At 41.6% G+C, this 23,829-nt stretch overlaps 1 protein-coding gene across 1 annotated transcript; it reads right to left on the minus strand.

The window, feature by feature from the left end:
- Positions 1 to 12,584: 12,584 nt before the first annotated feature.
- Positions 12,585 to 15,856, minus strand: LOC138974163 (uncharacterized). The gene is made up of 2 exons (XM_070346866.1): positions 15,179 to 15,856; positions 12,585 to 14,171 (listed from the first exon to the last, which is right to left on the minus strand). The coding sequence occupies exons 1-2, from the start codon at positions 15,780 to 15,782 to the stop codon at positions 12,898 to 12,900; spliced, it is 1,878 nt and encodes a 625-aa protein (XP_070202967.1). The 5' UTR covers positions 15,783 to 15,856; the 3' UTR covers positions 12,585 to 12,897.
- Between the last annotated feature and the right edge of the window lie 7,973 nt (positions 15,857 to 23,829).

The raw sequence follows: 23,829 nt of genomic DNA on the forward strand, positions 1-23,829 counted from the left end.
TCAGGGTGAGGGTTCAAAAGAAACGTTGAAAGGCGGGGTTTACTCACCACCCCAAAACATTTTTCAACAGTTACAAAACCACGGTGTTCAGGTAGCCACAGATTTTGTTTTTCCCTACAGAGCGACGTTTGATTTTGAGGTGTTTTTTGACACAGATAACTTGCCACAGACAAAATCGGCTGAGTCTAACTGTACACAGTATACAGCAAAACATATTCCTCTTTCTGTTTCTGTATGCAGTAATGTTCCCCATTTCACAGAACCAACCTGTTTTGTGAGTAAAGGTGACTCTCAAGAACTAGTGGATAGCATGGTTAACTACCTAGAACGTATCTCTGAAGCCTCCTGCGCCCTTCTTTGTGAAGAATTTAAAGATGTGTTTGACCAGTTGACTGAGATCGAAGAGACACAACAACAAGAGACAGATAGCCTCAACATCCCCGTAGAAAGACTCAGACAGAAATTATATGAGTATTTACAAGAACTGCCTGTCGTAGGTTTCAATTCTTCTCGCTACGATCTGAATGTGATCAAACCTTTTCTCATTGAAAAGTTTGTCAAAGACAAAACAGCCCATAACGATCTTCCAAAAGACGAAAGTCAAACAGACCCTGTTTTTGAACCAGATGGTTTTGATACCGTGTGTGAAGAAGAAGAAGAAGAAGAAGAAGAAGAAGAAGAAGAAGAAGACAAAGAAGTCAAAACAGAGGGAAAAAAGAAGGCCCCTAAAAGACCCCCTTTCAAGTTTGTTGTTAAACGAAACAACCAGTATATGTGTCTTTGTACAGACAAACTTCGGTTTCTCGACATCAACAATTTTCTTGCGCCAGGTTTTAGTTATTCCAAGTACCTCAAGGCGTTCGGTGTCGAAGAGGAAAAGGGTTTTTTCTGCTATGAATACGTCACTAGTCTAAGTACACTAGATGAAAGAGAACTCCCACCCCATGCAGCTTTTTTTAGTAAGCTCAAAAACTCAAATATTTCTGATACAGAGTACGCTTTTTGTCAGCGTGTGTGGACTGAAAACAAAATGATGACTTTGAAGGATTTTTTGGTGTGGTACAACAACCTAGATACAGGGCCGTTTCTGGTTGCTTTGCAGCATCAGATTAGTATGTACGCTAGTCTGCGAGTTGATTTGCTGAAAGACGGTATTTCTGTCCCCGGTGTGACACTGAAGTATCTGTTTGACACGTTGTCTTCAGATACCTACTTTTCACTTTTTAACGAAAAACAAAAAGACGTTCACGCACTTTTGCGAAAGAACATTGTCGGGGGTCCGTCTATTGTCTTTCACAGATACCACGAAAAAGACAAAACATACATTCGTGGTAAACAAGACAAGCCGGTACAGTCTGTTCAGGGATTTGATGCAAATGCGCTGTATTTAGCTGCACTCATGCAAGACATGCCCACAGAGCACCCTGTCATTCGTAGAAAAGAAAACGCTTTTAAAGCGGAAAAAACAGATCCCTACGGTCAGCTAGCTCGGGAATGGTTGGAGTGGGTCATGGCATCAAAACAGATCCATCTCCAACATAAGTTTAACGCGAAAGAGAAGGCCCTTGGTCGAAAAAAGATTAGGGTTGATGGATGGGATGCCGCAAATCAAATTTGCTATCAGTTTCACGGATGTTTGTTCCACGGGCATGACTGTTCTGTGACCGCCGGTAAAACGTCTAACCCTGTCACCGGAAAAACACTAGTTGAACTCAGAGAACATACAACCAACATCACCAAATACCTACGTGAGGAAGTGGGTGTGACTGTCGTCGAAAAATGGGAGTGTGAATGGCACGCAGACAAAAAACAAAACACCTCCATTCAGACTTTTCTACAAGGTCGTTTTCCGACACTTAAACCCTTCCGGCATCCTTCTACCATCACAGATCAAACTGTCTTAGACGCGGTGCAAAACAAAACTTTGTTCGGGTTGGTACAGTGTGATATTTATGTACCTGATCATCTAAAAGAACATTTCAGTGAAATGCAGCCTATTTTCAAAAATGAGTCTGTCAGCCGAGAACAGATCGGGGATTTTATGAAAGACTACGCTGAAAAACACAAGCTCTTATCTCAACCACGCCGCACACTTGTTGGGAGTTATCACGGTGAACAAATTCTGCTAGCCACACCCCTCTTGTTTTGGTACGTGCAGCACGGGTTGGTTGTTAAAAACATCACGCTGATCGTGGAGTATCAACCCAAAACCTGTTTCCGTCAGTTTGGTGACAGCGTTTCAAACGCAAGACGAGCAGGGGACCAAGACCCATCAAAAGCTATCTTAGCTGAAACTTTCAAACTGCTCGGTAACTCAGCCTACGGGAAAACCTTAACTAACGTGGCCAACCATCGTGATATTCATTACGTTTTGTCTGATGAGGCCTCAAAACTGATCAACAATGGTCGTTTTCAAAAACTAACAGAAGTAACAGATTCTGTCACTGAAGTAGAGATGGCTAAAAAAAAAATCAACTGGTCACTCCCCTCTCAGATTGGTTACTTTGTTTACCAGTACGCTAAACTACGCATGTTGGAGTTTCATTTTGATTTTCTAGATAAGTTTGTGTCCAGAGCCGACTACCAGCTTTTGGAAATGGATACAGATTCTCTGTACATGGCGCTTAGCGCTTCAACGTTAGAAGAGGTAGTTCGTCCTGAACTACGAGAGCAGTTTTACCAAGTGTATAACCAATGGTTCCCTGCACAAGCCTGTGACCAACACGAGGCAGCCTTCCAAAACACCCGTTTAGCTAACGCCCCATGGGACCCGACTCTCTGTCAGGCCTGTACAGCGCGTGTCCACTATGACAAACGAACACCCGGTCTCTTTAAAACCGAATACCAAGGAAATGCGTTTATTGGTTTGTGTTCTAAAACCTACTTTTGCGAGGGAGACAGTGGAAGTAAATTTAGTTCAAAAGGTTTGAACAAAAACCAAAACAAACTGACAAAAGAGTCTTACCAACAGGTGCTTCTAACGCAAGAAAGTGGTGGTGGTACAAACACTGGTTTCAAGACAGACGGAAAGTCTATGTTCACCTATTCCCAAACCAGAAAGTCACTCTCGTTTTTCTACATCAAGCGTGTGATCGCTTCTGATGGGGTTTCAACCCTGCCTACACCCGTCTAACGGGTCTCTTTCTTTTTTTGACTGTGATACCCCTCTAATGGGTCTCTTTCTTTTTTTGACTGTGATACCGCCGCCTGTGATATGGTTAACATTCCAATGCCAAACAACTTTGTCGTTTTTGTAAATAAATTTGATAAGACATGTTTTGCTTCTGTAAATAATGCTCGTATTGTTTAATCCCAAAAACCCCCAATGTGGCTTTGACATACCTTGTCAAAACGGTCCCAAGCCCGTGAAAACACAGAGGGAGGGTCAATTACTGAATTTTATTGGTGCTTACCCCAGCTGGAGTGGTCATTAGTACCGAGCAACAGGTACAGGCACATGAAATCACATGACAAAATATAAAACGCAATAAACCGTTTATGCGCAATATCTCCTTATCACTACTTAAACACAGGCACCTTAACCTATAACCTTCTATCAAAATACGGCTGCGCGGCTGCGCGCTGCGCCGAGGGGTGAGGCATACCTCTTCCCTACTACTTATCATTCCCAGGAACTCTCATGTCAAAGTTCATAAAGATCGGTCCAGTAGTTTAGTCTGAATCGCTCTACACACACACACGCACACACAGACACACACACAGACACAGACACACACACACACACACAGACACACATACACCATGACCCTCGTCTCGATTCCTCCTCTATGTTAAAACATTTAGTCAAAACTTGACTAAATGTAAAAACCAGATCCGGAGTGCCATGAACATTATGAACAGTTCTTCCAAACCCATATCAAAAACGTGACACTAACAGCCTGTCCTCGCAAATTAATCCAGCAATTTTTGTTTTGCCATATAAATATATATATATATATATCCCATGAGCTGTTTCTTTGTCTCTGTAATGCTACTATGGGTATATATGTTGTATTTTTCGGCTTCAATAAATACATAATGGGCTCAAAAAAATATATCATAGTACCGATTCCGGTTTGGCCGAGGAACTATACTTCTGCCTACACTTGACACTGCACCGAACATGTTTCAGTGGATTGATGAAGAGCATTGCTCACATGGCTAAACAAAAGAAAACACAACATTCACAGAGGACAAAACCATGATACGTATCTGTGGTATGCGATACAGTAAACAAAGCGTTTATCTTTACACTTTGGGTGCAGGTCGAGTAAAAAAAGAACAAAAGCGAAGAATCAACTGATAGTGACAGCAAACGAACCTCGCTGTTCATTTGAGGTGAAGCTAGAGTAACCTCCCTTCCTCCGTGTGTTCCAACAAGCAAAGATGCACTGCGTCACCTTTTTGACTGGCCGGTTCGCTTCGTCATCCAGCACAGGCTGTTTCATCCATTTTTCGAGCATGTCCAACTTTTTTGCTTTACACTGACGTAAGTTCATGGTTATATGAAAGTATTCAAGAGCTCAGCACACGTGTATTTCATCCTGATGGAGTAAAATCAGTCCAAACGGTATTCAACACGAGGTTTCAAGGAGCAGCCATTACACCGTTTTAGACAGAATTGACGCTACCGGTATGGGTTGATTAACGCAAGCACGATCGAACAAATTAACTAACTAAGAGATATATTTCACGAACATGAAATGACTGCTTAAATCTAAAGGAAGTTATTCAGTAAAATGTTAGTTTATTTTCGTAATTCTACACTCCAACTCAAAAATTAAACTAGAATTGGGATCCGAGTTAACCAAACCGGTGTTGGCAACCGTGCCTGGAACTGTGACCTTGGGCGGACTCAGAACCTAAATCGAAACTGTCTTTGATTCAATGAAAACTTTCATTGTGTGTGCTTTCTTTACTATCTGAAACTAAAATGCATTCAAAAGCAAATCGAACAGTGGTTTGAATGTAGATTTGACACACATTTACGGATGCACTTGTTTGCACTTCATTTCTTCGGCGACGTGGCTTTAGCATGGGGTAGTGAAGAGGAACACGTACACCTCGCTGGCTCACCTATTTTACACACCACAGACAACTACAGTGCTTTATTGTGGTCCACGTTGTCTTTGGTGTACGCATGGGATATACAGCTTACAACACTCGTGTTTTTTTTATATGGCTTGTATTTCAGTCAAGACCCAGCGGGAATATCATCGGGATTCACTCGCCAGAGGCTCGTGAATCCCTATGATATTCATCCGCTGGGTCTTGACTGAAATACAAGCCATATAAAAAACCACTCGTGTTGTAACCTATACATATATCAGGACTAGATTACCTTGTGATACGTCCCCCACAAAGGGACTTTACTCTGTAAATCTCGGTCCCCCTTGAGGAGGGTCTGATGCTCCCAATAGGCTGTCTGTGAAGGGATACTTTTTTCTCTCTCTCTCTTTCTCTGCTAAGAGATTTTAACAAATCTCGGAAGAAAGTCTCTGCTGACTTTCAATTGTTTCTTTCACAATTTCTGATGTTTTATAATGTGGTCACCCTGAAAGTTGCATCGCCTTTAAAGCGATCCAATTGAACAAGTCTTGCAGAAGACTTCTTCTTTACCAAGTCCTGTGTTGAACAGCAGTGAAAGCAGACTGCTTTTCCTGTTTAACCTTTTCAAAATTAGATCTAACTTGTTCGCGTATCCATTTCTGGATCTGCAGGCTGGTACAGAGTTACCTCCCTTTAGGCTGTTTTCAAATTTCCCTTGTTTTAACCTAATTTTTTGGTTAAAACTTGTCTAAATTTCTAAATTCTTTCTTAATAAATATCAATTCCACACTTTGGCCTTAAATCAAAGTGTTTCCCTTCACAGATATCCCCTTGGGGTTGTCAGATGAGGGTAGTCTTCCATGCCAACAGAAGCTACCATTCAGAGAGTGGTTTGCTTCTTAGTTGGATACCATGGGTTGACAACTCTCCCCATCAGTACCACCTGACCACTGATGAGACACAATAGTGTGGTCTTGGTACAAAATGGTCCTCCTCAGGACTAGATTACCTTGTGATACGTCCCCCACAACGGGACTTTACTCTGCAAATCTCGGTCCCCCTTGAGGAGGGTCAAATGCTCCCAATAGGCTGTCTGTAAAAGGATACTTTTTTCTCTGTGTCTTTCTCTGCTAAGAGATTTTAACAAATCTCAGAAGAAAGTCTCTGCTGACTTTCAATTGTTTCTTTCACAATTTCTGACAAGGGGGACCGAGATTTACAGAGCAAAGTCCCTTTGTGGGGGACGTATCGCAAGGTAATCTAGTCCACACACACGTACACACACACACATCTACACACACACACACACACACACACACACACACACACACACACACACACACATACGCACTCTTTTCCCTATCTCTCTCTTATACTCACACACGCACACACACTTACCATTTATTCACACAAAACACAGGCACATAGAAGACAGACACACACACAAACAATCTCTCCCACACACACACACACACATATACACACCCACATACACACACACACACACACACACACACACACACACACACACACAAGTCAACGTTAGTGCGTACCAAAATCTAAAAATTGTCTTCTTATATTTTCCCCCAAACAGCAAAGAAGCATACAAAGAAGAAGAATATGCAACTTTTCCTGCGGAAAAAAGGTCGTAAAGCTCTGAAGAGAAAAATGCAGCAACAAAAAGGTAAAGCTCTAAAGAGAAAAATGCAGCAACAAAAAGGGAAAGCTTTAAAGAGAAAAATGCAGTAACAAAAAGGTAAAGCTCTGAAGAGAAAAATGCAGTAACAAAAAGGTAAAGCTTTAAAGAGAAAAATGCAGTAACAAAAAGGTAAAGCTCTGAAGAGAAAAATGCAGTAACAAAAAGGTAAAGCTCTGAAGAGAAAAATGCAGTAACAAAATGGTAAAGCTTTAAAGAGAAAAATGCAGTAACAAAAAGGTCGCACAGTTTTAAAGAGAAAAATGCAGTAACAAAAAGGTAAAGCTCTAAAGAGAAAAATGCAGGAACAAAAAGGTAAAGCTCTGAAGAGAAAAATGCAGTAACAAAAAGGTAAAGCTCTAAAGAGAAAAATGCAGCAATAAAAAGGTAATGCCCCAAAGAGAAAAATGCAGTAACAAAAAGGTCGTAAAGCTCTGAAGAGAAAAATGCAGCAACAAAAAGGTAAAGCTCTGAAGAGAAAAATGCAGTAACAAAAAGGTAAAGCTCTGAAGAGAAAAATGCAGCAACAAAAAGGTAATGCTCCAAAGAGAAAAATGCAGTAACAAAAAAGGTAAAGCTCTAAAGAGAAAAATGCAGCAACAAAAAGTTAAAGCTCTAAAGAGAAAAATGCAGCAACAAAAATGTAAAGCTCGAAAGAGAAAAATGCAGTAACAAAAAGGTAAAACTCTGAAGAGAAAAATGCAGAAACAAAAAGGTAAAGCTCTGAAGAGAAAAATGCGGCAACAAAAAGGTAAAGCTCTAAAGAGAAAAATGCAGTAACGAAAAGGTAAAGCTCTGAAGAGAAAAATTCAGCAACAAAAAGGTAAAGCTCTAAAGAGAAAAATGCAGTAACAAAAAGGTAAAGCTCTAAAGAGAAAAATGCAGTAACGAAAAGGTAAAGCTCTGAAGAGAAAAATTCAGCAACAAAAAGGTAAAGCTCTAAAGAGAAAAATGCAGTAACAAAAAGGTAAATCTCTAAAGAAAAAAATGCAGTAACAAAAAGGTAAAGCTCTAAAGAGAAAAATGCAGCAATAAAAAGGTCGTAAAGCTCTGAAGAGAAAAATGCAGTAACAAAAAAGTAAAAGCTCTGAAGAGAAAAATGCAGCAACAAAAAGGTAAAGCTCTAAAGAGACAAATGCAGGAACAAAAAGGTAAAGCTCGAAAGAGAAAAATGCAGCAACAAAAAGGTAAAGCTCGAAAGAGAAAAATGCAGTAACAAAAGGGAAAGCTCTGAAGAGAAAAATGCAGTAACAAAAAGGTAAAGCTCTGAAGAAAAAAATGCAGTAACAAAAAGGTAAAGCTCTGAAGAGAAAAATGCAGTAACAAAAAGGTAAAGCTCTGAAGAGTAAAATGCAGTAACAAAAAGGTAAAGCTCTGAAGAGAAAAATGCAGTAACAAAAAGGTAAAGCTCTGAAGAGAAAAATGCAGTAACGAAAAGGTAAAGCTCTGAAGAGAAAAATGCAGTAACAAAAAGGTAAAGCTCTAAAGAGAAAAATGTAGTAACAAAAAGGTAAAGCTTTGAAGAGAAAAATGCAGTAACAAAAAGGTAAAGCTCTAAAGAGAAAAACGCAGCAGCAGAAAGGTCGGAGAAACAGATACACGAAAAACTTCAACGGGACCAAAAAAGGCTATCCAGAGAAAAATGCCTCCGGAGAAGTCATCATCGAAGAAGACATGGCAAAGGGTAAGTCATATTTGTGTTTATTTCCCCGTTTTTGGCTCAAGCCAAAAGACTGTAAGTCTCGATCACACACCTTATTCCCCACTTCCACCATCACACCTCTCCGCATCGCACTTTTCAACGCTCAGTCTGTTTCTTCAACTCAGCAAGCATGTAAAAGAACAGAAATCGTCGGGTTTGTCACAGACAATGACCTAGACATTTTGATTTTGACCGAGACTTGGCTCAAGGAGAACGGTGACGACAGTGTTATTGTTGACTTGACACCAGCAAACTATTCCCTCCGATCGTTTCCCCGCAGTGTCACTCGCGGTGGTAGAATAGCAGTGATCTTCAAAAACTCTCTCTCTAGTCATGTGTCGTTTAATTCGGTACTGCCATTTACAAATCCATCCTTTGAGTGTGTACAAGTGACACTAGCCCTTCATCAGAAACCAGTTCAGTTGTTTTGCATCTATAGGCCTCCTCCAAACTCAAAAAACAAATTGACTGATGTCATGTTTTTCTCTGAATTTCATGACCTTGTTGACCATTGTAACACTTTGTCTGGAACTCCTGTTTTGCTTGGTGATATCAATGTTCATTTTGATGACTGCAACCACCCTTCCACTATCAAGATGTTAGATATTTTAGATGTTTTTCAATTCACACAGTCAGTCAGTCATCCAACGCACAAGAAGAATCACATACTGGATTGGGTTATGCATAGGCCTGATGATCATATTGTTCAATCTGTGTCTGTTACACATGTCTTAGCCTCAGATCATTTTTGTGTTTTGTTTGATCTGATGACCCAGTGTCCTCCTCCTCCACCCATGTTTAAGTCTGTCCGCTGTCTCCGTACGATGGATAAAGACGCTTTTAGGGACGAGCTGTAGAACGCGCTGCCCCCCCCCCCCCCCCTCCGCTGACCAACTTGATGCCACACTTCGTGCTGCTCTTGATGTTCATGCCCCCGATTGACCGGCCGCAGTAAGGTATTCCCACTTCCCACTGTTTTCCCCGCTAGTCAGCTGCCAGATGTATTCAGTGATTATTTTATCAAGAAGGTTTCTGATATTCGTTCTGAACTTGATCAGATGAGTGCACATTCTGCTTCCTCCAGTCATGTTGATGTTCCCACTGATTGTTCTTTTCCATCATTTCAGCCAATCAGTGAAAAAGACCTTAAATCCATAATTCTGAAGTCCAAACCAACAACTTGTCCACTTGATGCCATACCCACACCACTGCTTTTTGAGAATCTTGATGTGTTGTTCCAACTCTTACTCAAATTGTCAATGATAGCCTGTTATCTGGTGTTTTTCCATCATTGTTCAAAACTGCACTTGTCAAACCACTTCTCAAAAAACCTAGTCTTGATGTCAATATTTTGAAGAATTATCGTCCTGTATCTAATTTATCATTCTTGTCCAAAGTTTTTGAAAAGGTAGTTTTGAAGCAGCTGTTGTCATATTTGAACACCCATGATTTGATCTCGCACTCTCAGTCCGCTTATCGCCCTTCTCACTGTACTGAAACAGCCCAACTTAAAGTAATCAGTGACATTCTGTCTGCTCTGGATGGTGGTGATGTGTCAGTGCTTACCCTACTTAACCTTTCTGCAGCGTTCGACACGATTGACCATGTCACGCTTCTCCATAGACTTCAGACTCTGTACGGCATATCCGGTCCACCACTAGCATGGCTTGAGTCCTATCTCATTGGCAGGACTCAGGCTGTGCTTGTCGATGGCCAGATGTCTGCTCCAGCCCCACTTTCTTCCGGCGTTCCTCAAGGTTCAGTACTCTGTCCCATCCTTTTCATCATGTACACTAAGCCCCTCTCCACACTGATTCAAAACCATTCTGTTTTAAATCAGTCTTTTGCTGATGACACCCAGCTGTATAAACCCAGTCCCCCTGCAGAGACACATTCCGCCATCCAGACCATTCAGACATGCATCACTGATGTTAAATCTTGGATGGTCGATAACAAACTCAAGCTGAATGATGATAAGACTGAAGTCTTACTGTGCAAAAAGAAGAACACTACATTTCCCCATCCTCAACCTGTTTCTGTTCAAATAGGCAATACCGACATTCTTTTCTCACCATCAGCTAGAAACCTTGGATTCACCCTTTCATCTGACATGACCCTTAACAAACATATATCTTTAGTCTGTAGAGCAGCTTATTTTGAGCTTCGTAAGATCAGCACCATTCGCCACACACTCTCCTCTCAAACAACTAACACTCTTGTCTGTGCCTTTGTTCTTTCTAAACTTGACTACTGCAACTCTCTTCTCTCTGGCTGTCCTCTGTGCCTCCTGCATAAACTACAAAAAGTCCAAAACTCGGCAGCACGCCTCATTCTCAAAGCACGAAAACGAGATCACGCAACACCACTTCTTCACACACTGCACTGGTTACCTATTCAAGCCCGCATTGACTACAAACTGTCCACCCTCTGCTTTAACTTCTTTTCTGGCTCGTCTCCTGCTTACTTCTCTGAACTCCTCACCGTCTATTCTCCAGCAAGACAACTCCGTGCCTCTTCTGACTGTCGCATCCTTACCATTCTACACACCAAAACCAAAACATACGGACAACGCACTTTTACTTTCTGCGCACCCACACAATGGAATTCTCTCCCCTTTCACATCCGCCACTCTTAGTCACCCCAAGCATTCAAACGAGCACTTAAAACGCACCTCTTCAAGAAATACAACCCCTGATTTTGTTTTCTCAGTCCATCAGTGTATTTGTTGTTTTAGTGATAATGTATATAAACATCTAGGACTGTTTTCAGCATTGTTGATAACATGTTCTGTTTGATTAAGGGTATTCAGCTGGTATTTCCTTGTTTTTTACTACCTATTTTATTCATGTTTTTATTACTTAGTTAGTGGAAGAATCTTTTGTAATGTATGTTTGATGGTGTATGCTTTTAATTAAGCGTTGTTGACTATGAATGTAGATGTAAATGCTTGTATAACTGTGTTTTAATTTTAAATGTGTCAAGCGCAAAGAGCATAATTGTAAAGTTATGATGTTGCGCTATATAAATGCTCATTTATTATTATTATTATTATTATCACGTAAGTGTAGCCTATGCGAGGGTAATTTTTGTCTGTCTGTACATGCGTGCGTGCGTGCGTGCGTATGTATGTATGTCTGTGGTAGACACTTTAACATTTGACTGAACACCGAAATACTAATTTTACCTGGTTATTATTCAAGCAACAGCTTCAAAGTATTCAAGCAATGATCAACATTTCGTCGGCACGTATGTAGTTAAAGTGTGTATCCAAAGAAAACGGGTGGTGGTTTTTTTTGGGGGGTAAAAACAGCTGACTGGTTTGTGTCGTGTGTTCAGTCAAATGTTAAAGTTTCTACCACAGACATACAGACATACAGATATACATACGCACGCACGCACGCACAGTTGACAAAAGTTAGCATCGCATAGGCTACACTTACGTGAGCCAAAAAGGGGGACCATGACCAGTTAAGTTCAGTTTTACAAAAAGTTGTGCTTAATCTATCTATTTATTCATGGATCAATTACCGATTCCTCAATACTTTTATTTAATTCATTTATTTTGTTTCAGAAAAATCACAAAAAAAGAAATCTGCAAAAAAATCCAAACGCAAAAAAGTGTCAACGCCTAAATCAAAGAAGAAATCTCCAAGGCATTCAAAGCCTAAATCAAAGAAGAAATCTCCAAGGCATGTTAAGGGCAGGCACTGGTGTTAAAAGTGATGTTTTTTGTTTCATAACTCTTGGGTCAACAAGTGTTTTAGAATTTAAGTACTCAGTCTATCTCCTGAGAAAATGAAAAAAAAAATTGGACCATCGGTTGCCATGGTAGCAATCCAAGATGGCCGCCAAACTGCCCCTTTTTAAAACCCTAAGGCTTTTTTAAAACTGCATGAAATTTTGTTTTGATGCTTGTTATTTATACTTTAGGACAATACCGAAAAACTGATAGAGGCATTTTTTGATATCTCAAGTCATTTAAAAAATATCAGTGATGAAAGTGAATGATGTTGAACTTCATGAAAAAACGCCACCAAAAATGGTATAACTTCTCAAGAATTTTTTTTTTAACAAATCACTCTATCAGTTTCTGCAAAATAACACACTCAAGATGTATGCAAAGTTTCAACAAATTAACTTTATTAGAAAAAAAGCCTTAGGCTTTTAAAGTGTCAAAAATGATATTTTGAGAAAACGGACAAAACGTGTTAAAAATTGAGTTTTTGCTCAAAAATGTTTAGAAACATGTAACCAGACAACATGGACTTCAAAATCAAGTTTTTGAGAATACTGTAGAATAAAAAGAAACTGCATTCAACAAAATATTAACAAGATATCGGCCAATGTTTCAAGGTCATTGTGGTAAAAAATCATCAGCAGCATGCATTCTGCCTTCAGAATGCCCATTTATGATTAGCTAATGAGCTTGGCACTTGCCACAGTGTTCTGGTTAGGCCATCCCAGGGCCGTAGACCTGACCTTCTTGTGCGTGTTCCGCTCTGACGGCTAGACGACGCTGACGGGCGTAGTCCCTGCGCTGGTGCCTGGCACGTGCAGTGACAGCAGCATCGGCCTTGCGAATCCTGTGTTGGTCCCTGTTGCCCAGTGACTCAAGGGTTGACAGTGTGAGATCAACATACAGTTTGTTCATTACACGAGTGATCTCAAAGGCTCCCTCGTTGAAGACCGCCACTGCCCTTGCCGTCGCGCCGTCGACCCGCCCTTTGCCCATGAAGACTGCCTTGGGGCACCTCAGCCACACCAGGTTGTTGAGGGACTCGTTGGTGTTCTGAGTCCCCCCATGCTGCATCCTCTTCAGAAGGGCCTCGTCTGACATTCTCCTGAAGACAGGCACCATCTTCTCTGCCACTCCAGGTGCCAAGAAGGTGTGGGAGGGGATGTCGTTGTGCGATCGGGGCTCTGTGCCAGCGATGAGGGCCTTCTGGTAGAAACACCAGGTGTCAGGAGAAGTAGGACACCTGTAGTGATAAGGCCTCTCATCAGTTGACATGCTGTGGAAGAGGGTGGACCACACCGATGACCGCATCCTGTCGATGTTGTCCAGGTTGTTGACAATGGCCCCCCTGTAGTAATTTTGAAGGCTGTCACATTTACCCTCCGTGAGGCGCCCTACGCCCTTTCCACCCAGTCGTTCATCTTTTGCCAGCTTTCTGAGGGCGGTACCCATGCGCTTGTGGGCGTGGTTCACGCAGTCCAACTTCTCGACCTGCACACCTGGGTACGGGTCTAGCTCCACCACAGCTTTAAAGGCAGACGAGTCCCCGTCACAGAGCATCTCGGTGTAGCGAAAGTTGTGCAACCTGACTGATCTACCCCACAACACCTTGGCGGCTTCCTGCTCCATAGCTTTGCTAGAAGCATGATGGTTTCTGCAACATTTTGGAGCATGGGTTGCACGCCAGGCTTCCATCTCTTGAGCTGGAAGGTTCTTGGCCTCCTGAATTCTGCAGGCATGGCAGTATTTGGACAGCACATGGAAGTCCACAACCAAACCTGTCAAGACATCGATGGCAACCCCAACTCCGTATAGAGATGTGAAGCCCCTCTTCTGCCATGTGCCATCAAAGGAGACACTGATGTCAATGGTCCTCGTCTCCCCTCGGTTCATCGCCTCCTGCAGGTCTGCGTCGACTTCTGCGTAGGCCTTGCGGATGTCGTTGGCACTTTGGTAAAGAGCCTCTTCCCCAGCTACCACCTCAGCTTCTGTAAAAAATAAAAATAAAGATACATTATAAATTGGTCTTTTTATCATGGAAATATTCACATAGATTACCACCACCCCCCTCCCCCAACAGTCTTGAACACAAAATCTGTTCTTGTTGTGGGCATGTGTGTGCGCATGTCTGGGTGCATTTGTGTGTATATATACATGTGTGGACAGTTTAATAGTAAACAGTTGAATGTTCATTGGAAGGGGAGTAACTTCGAGCTTGTACATGTATAAAACATGTAGTCATTTACTGCTACCCTGCATTCTTTACAAAACAAATGGTATGATGCACACAACAGCAATGACAATTTTCACTTTTCACTTGGCAGAGTGAATGCTTGTGTGTTTGTTCCACAATGATATGAATTAGAGAGAGTTGCACCAGTGACAAAAGAAAAACAACAAACAAACAAAACATCACCCAGCGGGGACTATTAATAATTATGTTATGTACCCAACCAACCCCAACAAAAGAATGGGAATTACTGAATATCTACCACACAGCAAGATTCCAGTACATTTACAACTTCCTTCTCTGAATCTGATTTCTAATGTTATTCAGTTACCTTGAAACATAATATTGCTGTTTTTGTTATTTGTGTAAATCACACACACACACATACGTACAGTATGGTCTCTCTCTGTCAATTGTATGAGTGTGTGTGTGTTAGTATGTGTGTGTGTGTTGGGGGGGTAACAATAAGCCTATATTGCTTATGTGCTTTGGTTTTAGTTGTTTTATCTCAGTTATCTGTATACATGTTTGTATGCTTGTTTAATTTGTGCTAGTTTGTTTTAGAATTAATTTGTAAAGCACCTGGAGTCAATTGATGGGACTCCTGCTATAGAAAAGTTATTTATTATTATTATGTTTAACCACTACCAGCAACAACTGCTACTAAGTTCATTCACTACCAGCAGCAGCAACAACAGCAACAACCACTACTACACTACTACAAAAACCATGTACAAAGTTTTCTAAACATGAAAAAATACATACCAGTCACCCGCTTATCCGCTGCTTGAAAGCTCTGCAAAACTGGGGCTGGCATCCCCATAACAGCTCCAAACTTTTGAAGAGATGCATGGCTGGCTCCAATCTCATGGCTGAACAGTGCCATTCTGGTGTTGACATCAAACGGCTTATTCTTCTGTTCCGCGTAGTTTTCTCTTGGAGACGACATGTCCATCTTTTCATAGCCACACCCGGAGCACCGAAGCTTCAGCTTGTTGGCAAACCCCTTGTTCTCTTTATCACCGTCCGAGTTTCTCTCCACAATACTGACATCAAGTCCTGGTTCCAGGCACTCGGAGCACAGCACTTCACACAACAGCATCGTCAGTTGATGAACACTGACGATGGTGTATTGTTGCTCCATCCCATCAGCTGCAGGGATCTTTGCACTGGCCGCATCAATTTTTCTCCTTGATGAAGAAATTTGAAGTGAAGCATGTTCTTCAAGTTCGTCTTCGATCGCGCTCGTACTCGTAGTAGTACTTGAAGCAGACGAACAAACTGCGTCGTCGAGTCGCACTTTCTTTTCTGCCTTTTCACGAGCATTCGCCATTACTGCAAATCTCCCCAGTGTGCTTCTTCTTGGCATATCTAACGTTGACAATGTGGCAAAGCTGATGAAAAATTGAAGTTTCCAGAAAACGAGAAATGCAGTCGTGAATATTTCGCGCTGTTTCGATTCGATTCGCGCTGATAGTCGTCGTCGGCTTCTGTGGCGCACCCGCCAACCACCAACCCAGGCGGGTTATCCAGATCCAGATCCAGATTCTCAGCAGACGACAGAAACATTGCATTGTGGGAAGACCGAATTTCGCCAGAGTGTACCGGGAATATCCGGAGTTTGTCAGTTGTTATACGATTGGTCAATAGTAAAATCTATTTATACGAACTGTTCCGAACTAGTCATCGGCTTTCTTCGGCCCGATACGAACAGTTCCGAACTTATCATCGGCTTACTTCGGCCCGCAGGAATGTCTCCCAGTTTGTTCACAAACGCCAGAAAAAACCGTCAACGGATATTCCCGCTGGTCGCGTCACAGCTGATTTGCATAAAAGGAAAGACAACTCTTTCCAGTCATGCAAAAATGATCGCTGTTCAAAGAACTCGAAGAGCATTATCAACTCGCCAACAGACAACAACATTTGCTTGTTTGCGTTTTTAAAATCCAGAATTGCATACACAGACATTGTGTACTTTGCCGTTTAGACCGTTTATTAATATTTCTGATGTAAGATATATGCACCAGTGTGACCAGAAGAGGTTCAACATCCAAAATCAGAAAGAAAAACAAAATGACCAGAGAACAAAAAAATCACTTTTTTCACTGTGGTGTCTGCCCTACATTCAAAGCCTAAATCAAAGAAGAAATCTCCAAGGTATGTTAATCATTCAAAGCCTAAATCAAAGAAGAAATCTCTAAGGCATGTTAAACATTCAAAGCCTAAATCAAAGAGGAAATCTCCCAGGCATGTTAAACATTCAAAGCCTAAATCGAAGAAAAAATCTGCCAAGCCTGTAAACCTGTCAAAGCCTAAATCAAATAAGGCATCTCCCAGGCATGTTAAACATTCAAAGCCAAAATCAAAGAAGAAATCTCCCAGGCATGTTAAACATTCAAAGCCTAAATCGAAGAAGAAATCTCCCAGGCATGTTAAACATTCAAAGCCGAAATCAAAGAAGAAATCTCCAAGGCATGTTAAACATTCCAAGCCTAAATCAAAGAAGAAATCTCCAAGGCATGTTAAACATTCAAAGCCTAAATCAAAGAAGAAATCTCCAAGGCATGTTAAACATTCAAAGCCTAAATCAACGAAGCAATCTCCAAGGCATGTTCAACATTCAAAGCCTAAATCAAAGAAGAAATATCCCAGGCATGTTAAACATTCAAAGCCTAAACCAAAGAGGAAATCTCCCAGGCATGTTAAACATTCAAAGCCTAAATCAAAGAAGAAATCTCCCAGGCATGTTAAACATTAAAAGCCTAAATCAAAGAAGAAATCTCCCAGGCATGTTAAACATTCAAAGCCGAAATCAAAGAAGACATCTCCCAGGCATGTTAAACATTCAAAGCCTAAATCTGCTAAGCCTGTAAACCTGTCAAAGCCTAAATCAAATAAGACATCTCCCAGGCATGTTCAACATTCAAAGCCTAAATCAAAGAAGAAATCTCCCAGGCATGTTAAACATTCAAAGCCTAAATCGAAGAAGAAATCTGCCAAGCCTGTAAAACTCTCAAAGCCTAAATCGAAGAAGAAATCTCCCAAGCATGTTAAACATTCAAAGCCTAAATCAAAGAAGAAAGCTCCCAGGCATTTAAACATTCAAAGCCTAAATCAAAGAAGAAATATCCAAGGCATGTTAAACATTCAAAACTTAAATCGAAGACAAAATCTCCCAGGCATGTTACACATTCAAAGCCTAAATCAAAGAAGAAATCTCCCAGACATGTTAAACATTCAAAGCCTAAATCAAAGAAGACATCTCCCAGGCATGTTAAACATTCAAAGCCTAAATCAAAGAAGACATCTCCCAGGCATGTTAAACATTAAAAGCCTAAATCAAAGAAGACATCTCCCAGGCATGTTAAACATTCAAAGCCTAAATCGAAGAAGAAATCTCCCAAGTCTGTAAAACTGTCAAAGCCTAAATCGAAGAAGAAGTCTCCCAAGCATGTTAAAGTTTCAAAGCCTAAATCGAAGAAGAAATCTCCCAGGCATTTTAAACATTCAAAGCCTATATCAAAGAAGAAATCTCCCAGGCACGTTAAACATTCAAAGCCTAAATTGAAGAAGAAATCTCCCAAGTCTGTGACAGTTTCAAAAACTAAATCAAAGAAGAAATCTTCCTGGCATGTTAAACATTCAAAGCCTAAATCAAAGAAGAAATCTCCCGGGCATGTTAAACATTCAAAGCATAAATCAAAGAAGAAATCTCCCAGGCATGTTAAACATTCAAAGCCTAAATCGAAGAAGAAATCTCCCAAGTCTGTGAAAGTTTCAAAACTTAAATCGAAAAAGAAATCTCCCAAGTCTGTGAAAGTGTCAAAACGTAAATCAGTAAAGAAGCGTGTCAAACACATCAAACCCCCCAGACCTGTGGTACATCCTATCCCGTATACACCAGAAATCCCCCAGACCTGTGGTACATCCTATCCGGTATACACCAGAAATCCCCCAGACCTGTGGTACATTCTATCCGGTATACACCAGAAATCCCCCAGACCTGTGGTACATTCTATCCGGTATACACCAGAAATCCCCCAGACCTGTGGTACATCCTATCCGGTATACACCAGAAATCCCCCAGACCTGTGGTACATCCTATCCGGTATACACCAGAAATCCCCCAGACCTGTGGTACATCCTATCCCGTATACACCAGAAATCCCCCAGACCTGTGGTACATCCTATCCGGTATACACCAGAAATCCCCCAGACCTGTGGTACATCCTATCCGGTATACACCAGAAATCCCCCAGACCTGTGGTACATCCTATCCCGTATACACCAGAAATCCCCCAGACCTGTGGTACATCCTATCCCGTATACACCAGAAATCCCAAGACCTCCCACCAAGCAAATTGTCGACTTTATTGACCATCCGCGATTCCCTGAACGCCCAACCACCAAAGAACCTCACGGCATCCCCCCAACCCTGCCCAAGACAATGACACCTGTGGTAGACCCAGAACGTCCCGTCAAAATGCCGGAGTACAATGTTCCACCAACTGACGCTATGAGTGTTACACCTTATGAAACTACCGAGAGTCACAGACAAAGTCTTCACCACAAACCTCATACCAAGAATACCGAAAACGACGGAATACGAGGTGGAAGACATCCTCACAACAAAACCCAATAACGAACCGACCCGTAACCCTGTCCTGGATGAGGAAACACTGAAAACGGAAGTGACGCCGGAAATGACGTCACCTGCCAACTTCGTGACGACTCCCCTGGAAACGACTCCAGAAATTGAGACTACTGTACCAACGACACCCCAACTCCCCACAACAGTCCCACCCAGTGGTAAGTGTCCCTTCATGATGATGATGATGATGATGATGATGATGATGATTATGATGATGATGACGACGACGACGACGATGAGGAGGATGAGGAGGAGGAAGATGATGATGATGATGATGATGATGATGATGATGACGACGACGACGACGATGAGGAGGAGGAAGATGATGATGATGATGATGATGATGATGATGATGGTAATGAAGACACAGCTATACGTAAATTGTGCTCCATCATTACAACTCAGCAGTATGGGTAGCATATATATTCTTCTTCTTCTTCGTCTTCTTCTTCTTCTTCGTCTTCTTCTTTTGTTGTTGCTGCTTATGTTGCTGCTTATGTTTGAGCTAGACACTTGGACAGATAAGAAACAATCATAGAACTGTTTCAGTATTGCGCAATCTCAATCACGTCTTAAACTGCTGCCGCTGATGATGTTGACGAAGACACAAGTGGATGGGTGTTGAACAATTCAGTCTGCGTTCTAATGGTTATGGATATCGCACTTTCATCAGCCTTGGTGTGCTTATAGCCGTTGTTGTCAAGGCCTTACATTTCGAGAAATCAATACAAAACCGTAAATGCACACACCTTCTTATACAAAAAAAAAATCATCTCAGCATCCTCAAATCTGGCTTGGCTTTTACGTTTGTTAAGCCCAGCACTCTTCTTGGGTACATAGAGAATACTACATGGCTTGCTGTGTCGTACCAGATTTACACGAGTTGGTTTTTTTAAATATTGAACTGCGAGCGAAAGCGAGCTGTTCACTATTTGAAAAAGCAACGAGTGTAAATCTGGTACGACACAGCAAGCCATGTAGTATTCGGTTTATCCTACATACTGTACTTACGTGTATTTTACTAAAAATGTCCTGCATTCGAGGCAGCTAAATTGAAGACGCTTGTTTTGGAACCTCGATCTCTTCTAAAGCCTCGTGCAATCTATTACGTCAAAGCAAAGAAACGTCAATCTGAAAGTGTGGCGTGACGTGTTAGTTCTAAAGATTCATCGAGGGTAATTAGCGAGCGCAATTTGTGTTTCTATAATGACGTTTGTCTCGGTGACTTTGGCATCATTATGTAGTGGAAAAACAGGTCCCTGCCAGACTTGCTTGACATGACCTCATTTACATGATATACACACGTGTGATTTGAACGATTATTATCTCACGGGTGTCTCTCTCACGTATGTAGGATAAATAGTTACACCAAACATCAGCATCATGACAGCTTGTTTAGGCACAGTTTTGTCATTTTTCTTTGATCAAGTAATTTCTTAAGACGCCATCGGGTAAAGAGAGCTAGCAGAATGTTCCTTCTTGGTATGGACCCTGGGGCGGGAATGTAGCGCAGTCGGTAGCGCGCTGGATTTGTATCCAGTTGGCCGCTGTCAGCGTGAGTTCGTCCCCACGTTCGGCGAGAGATTTATTTCTCAGAGTCAACTTTGTGTGCAGACTCTCCTCGGTGTCCGAACACCCCCGTGTGTACACGCAAGCACAAGACCAAGTGCGCACGAAAAAGATCCTGTAATCCATGTCAGAGTTCGGTGGGTTATAGAAACACGAACATACCCAGCATGCTTCCTCCGAAAACGGCGTATGGCTGCCTAAATGGCGGGGTAAAAAAACGGTCATACACGTAAAATTCCACTCGTGCAAAAAACACGAGTGTACGTGGGAGTTTCAGCCCACGAACGCAGAAGAAGAAGAAGAAGAAGAAGGTATGGACCCAAGTGGAGGGTGACGGTCTTATCCCATGTAACATCTTGGCCACATCTCAGACGGTGAGCAGAACGAAGGACACGATAACAATGAAAATGTACTTACCAGAAACGCCAACAATGAAAATACGAATAAGTTAATTCACGAAGGACCAGTCAACGACTGTTTGTCACGCTCATAAAAAACCCTCAGTGTTAGGCATTTCTGCAGTGAGACTATACACGGGAAGCTACTGGAAGGATACCTGTCATGTGTTAGAGAGTATAATCTCTCAAACCATCGGAAACCATTGCCACGGTTACGTAAGCAAAAATGCCGTTCTCGTTTCTGAGTTAGGCACTTTTCCGTTTGGATACATGAAGACTTGTTTGGAGAATGTGAAGGTATGCAAAAGCCTTCTCGGGGTTTTTAATGCCGTTGTGCTGAATAAAAATGTTGCTGTCAGCTCTTTATCTCACGCGTATACCTCTGTCAACCGCTCGAGATAGGCAGTTTGAAACTTATAATTAAAATGAGATTGACAGATTGTTCGGAAACTAGACAAGATTTTTTTGCGTTTTTCTCAAAACTCTACAGAAATGACAAAGGCAATTATCTTATGAGCGTGACGTGTTGCTTTCCTCACAGGCGGGGGGGGGGGGGGGGAGGCCGGGTAGCTCAGTTGGTTGAGCACTAGACTTGTGATCCTAAGGTCGCAGGTTCGACACTGGGAAAGTACGGACACGGATCAACTTTATGTGCAGACCCAGAGACGGTAGCCATGTCCAACCCCCGTGTTGCCACAGCGGCACAGAAAAGACCTAGGTCATTCTGCCATAAGTGCAGATGGCTGATACCACTTAAACACGTATACACCTGTGTATCTCATCAAAAGCCGTGAGAGCGTAAAACTCGAACTATCATATGTGGCCATTTCTGCAAAAAGGGACATCTTCTGTAGATTCCTTTGTTCCTATTTAGCTCCCCATCCCCATTCTTTCAATTTGTTCTTCTGGTTTATTGTTGTTATGTCCACCATAACGAAAATGTGTGTAACTTAGTATTGTTCTGGTCACGTGATATAAGCATTTGCTTGAGTGCGTGTCCTAGTTGTGTGTTTTGAACTGTTCATGCGAAGAAATCCTGAATAAAATTTTGTTTAAACCAAAAGGGACACTCTTGACAAATTTATCAATTTTGAGTTTTTTATTTTATTTGACAGACTGTTATATTTAGAACGTGATGTGAGAATTTCAGACCTTGAAATTTATTTTTCACGGAGTTATGACCCTTTTTCGGAGATACCCCCAAAATGACTTAAAATTTCCAAACTTTTAAAAACAAACTTTAGCCGGGAAATAGCAAGTTCAATCATCTGCCGTTATTACTTGTATGGTATTAGGTCAAAGTAATGTTTAATTCCAGAGTTATTGCCCTTTTTGTAACGTTACCCTAATTTGTACTTTTGTCGTCTTTTTCTATCATTCTCTTATCCCATGCAAAAGAAAAAACAATCAGCCATAATTATGATTTATTTTCTCGAATATCTCGTCTTCTTTCACATTACCTTGTTTTTAATCCAAATATAACATATTTACATGTTTTTGGAATCAGGAAATGATGAAGAATCAGATGAACGTAAATTTGGATCGTTTTATACAATTTTTTTTATCTTTTTACAATTTTCAGATTTTTAATGACCAAAGTCATTAATTAATTTTTAAGCCACCAAGCTGAAATGCAATACCGAAGTCCGGCCTTCGTCAAAATTTCAATCAATTTGATTGAAAAATGAGGGAGTGACAGTGCCGCCTCAACTTTTACAAAAAGCCGGATATGACGTCATCAAAGACATTTATCGAAAAAAAGAAAAAAAACGTCCGGGGATATCATTCCCAGGAACTCTCATGTAAAATTTCATAAAGATCGGTCCAGTAGTTTAGTCTGAATCGCTCTACACACACACACACACGCACAGACAGACAGACAGACAGACAGACAGACAGACAGACACACACACACACACACACACACACACACACACACACACACACACACACACACACACATATACATACATACACCACGACCCTCGTCTCGATTCCCCCTCTACGTTAAAACATTTAGTCAAAACTTGACCAAATGTAAAAATAGTCAATTAAACTTGCGAAAGTGTCTTTAGTCTGTGACCAATATCAATGTGTTCGATCGCGTTGCCGGATAACGACGCTGCTATTTAGTCGACATTAAGGCAGCCACATTCACAGTCTTTCTCCAGTCTCAAGGAATGTTCGTATTATCCGCACATAGTCATGTAGATCCGTGGTTAGTTGCTCAGTTTCTTCTTTGAAGCGGACCCAGTTCACCTGCTGCCCTCTCCGTAGGGAGAGCATGTCCTTTCGCATGTCCTCCGAAGCTGTTTCTGCTGCCTCTGGTATCACGTAATACGTTCTGGTATTAAACACACATTTCACAATCAAACACCAGCAAACAATCGTCACTTTCAGCCAGCACCATTTTCTTGCCACCTTTGGACTGACGCACCATTTTCTTTAACGTTATGTTCCTGAATGTAGATTTCAGCTGCGTTTTCTTATTCTCGGGCAGCTCTGAAAGTATGTCGAACAACGGAGTTTCCGTCACGGCATCTTGAGAAGACTGGTTGTCTGTTTCCATGTTTTCATTTACACAAGACATGCTTGCTTTTTGTTGATACACAGCGTGCTATCTGGGTTAGGAGTGTCGTCATTCATGCGTGAATCTCGCTCTGCATCTAGAGGAGGGAGCATTGCCACATTGGAATGTGGTTGGGTGGACAAGCCACGGTCACTGGCACGTGCTTCGCGGTGACAAGTGACATGAACGTGCGTTCCTTTGCTGGCTTGACCTACATCAGGCTTATTGA

This window comes from Littorina saxatilis, linkage group LG8 (genome assembly GCF_037325665.1).
Source record: "Littorina saxatilis isolate snail1 linkage group LG8, US_GU_Lsax_2.0, whole genome shotgun sequence".
Classification (NCBI taxonomy): Eukaryota; Metazoa; Mollusca; class Gastropoda; order Littorinimorpha; family Littorinidae; genus Littorina; species Littorina saxatilis.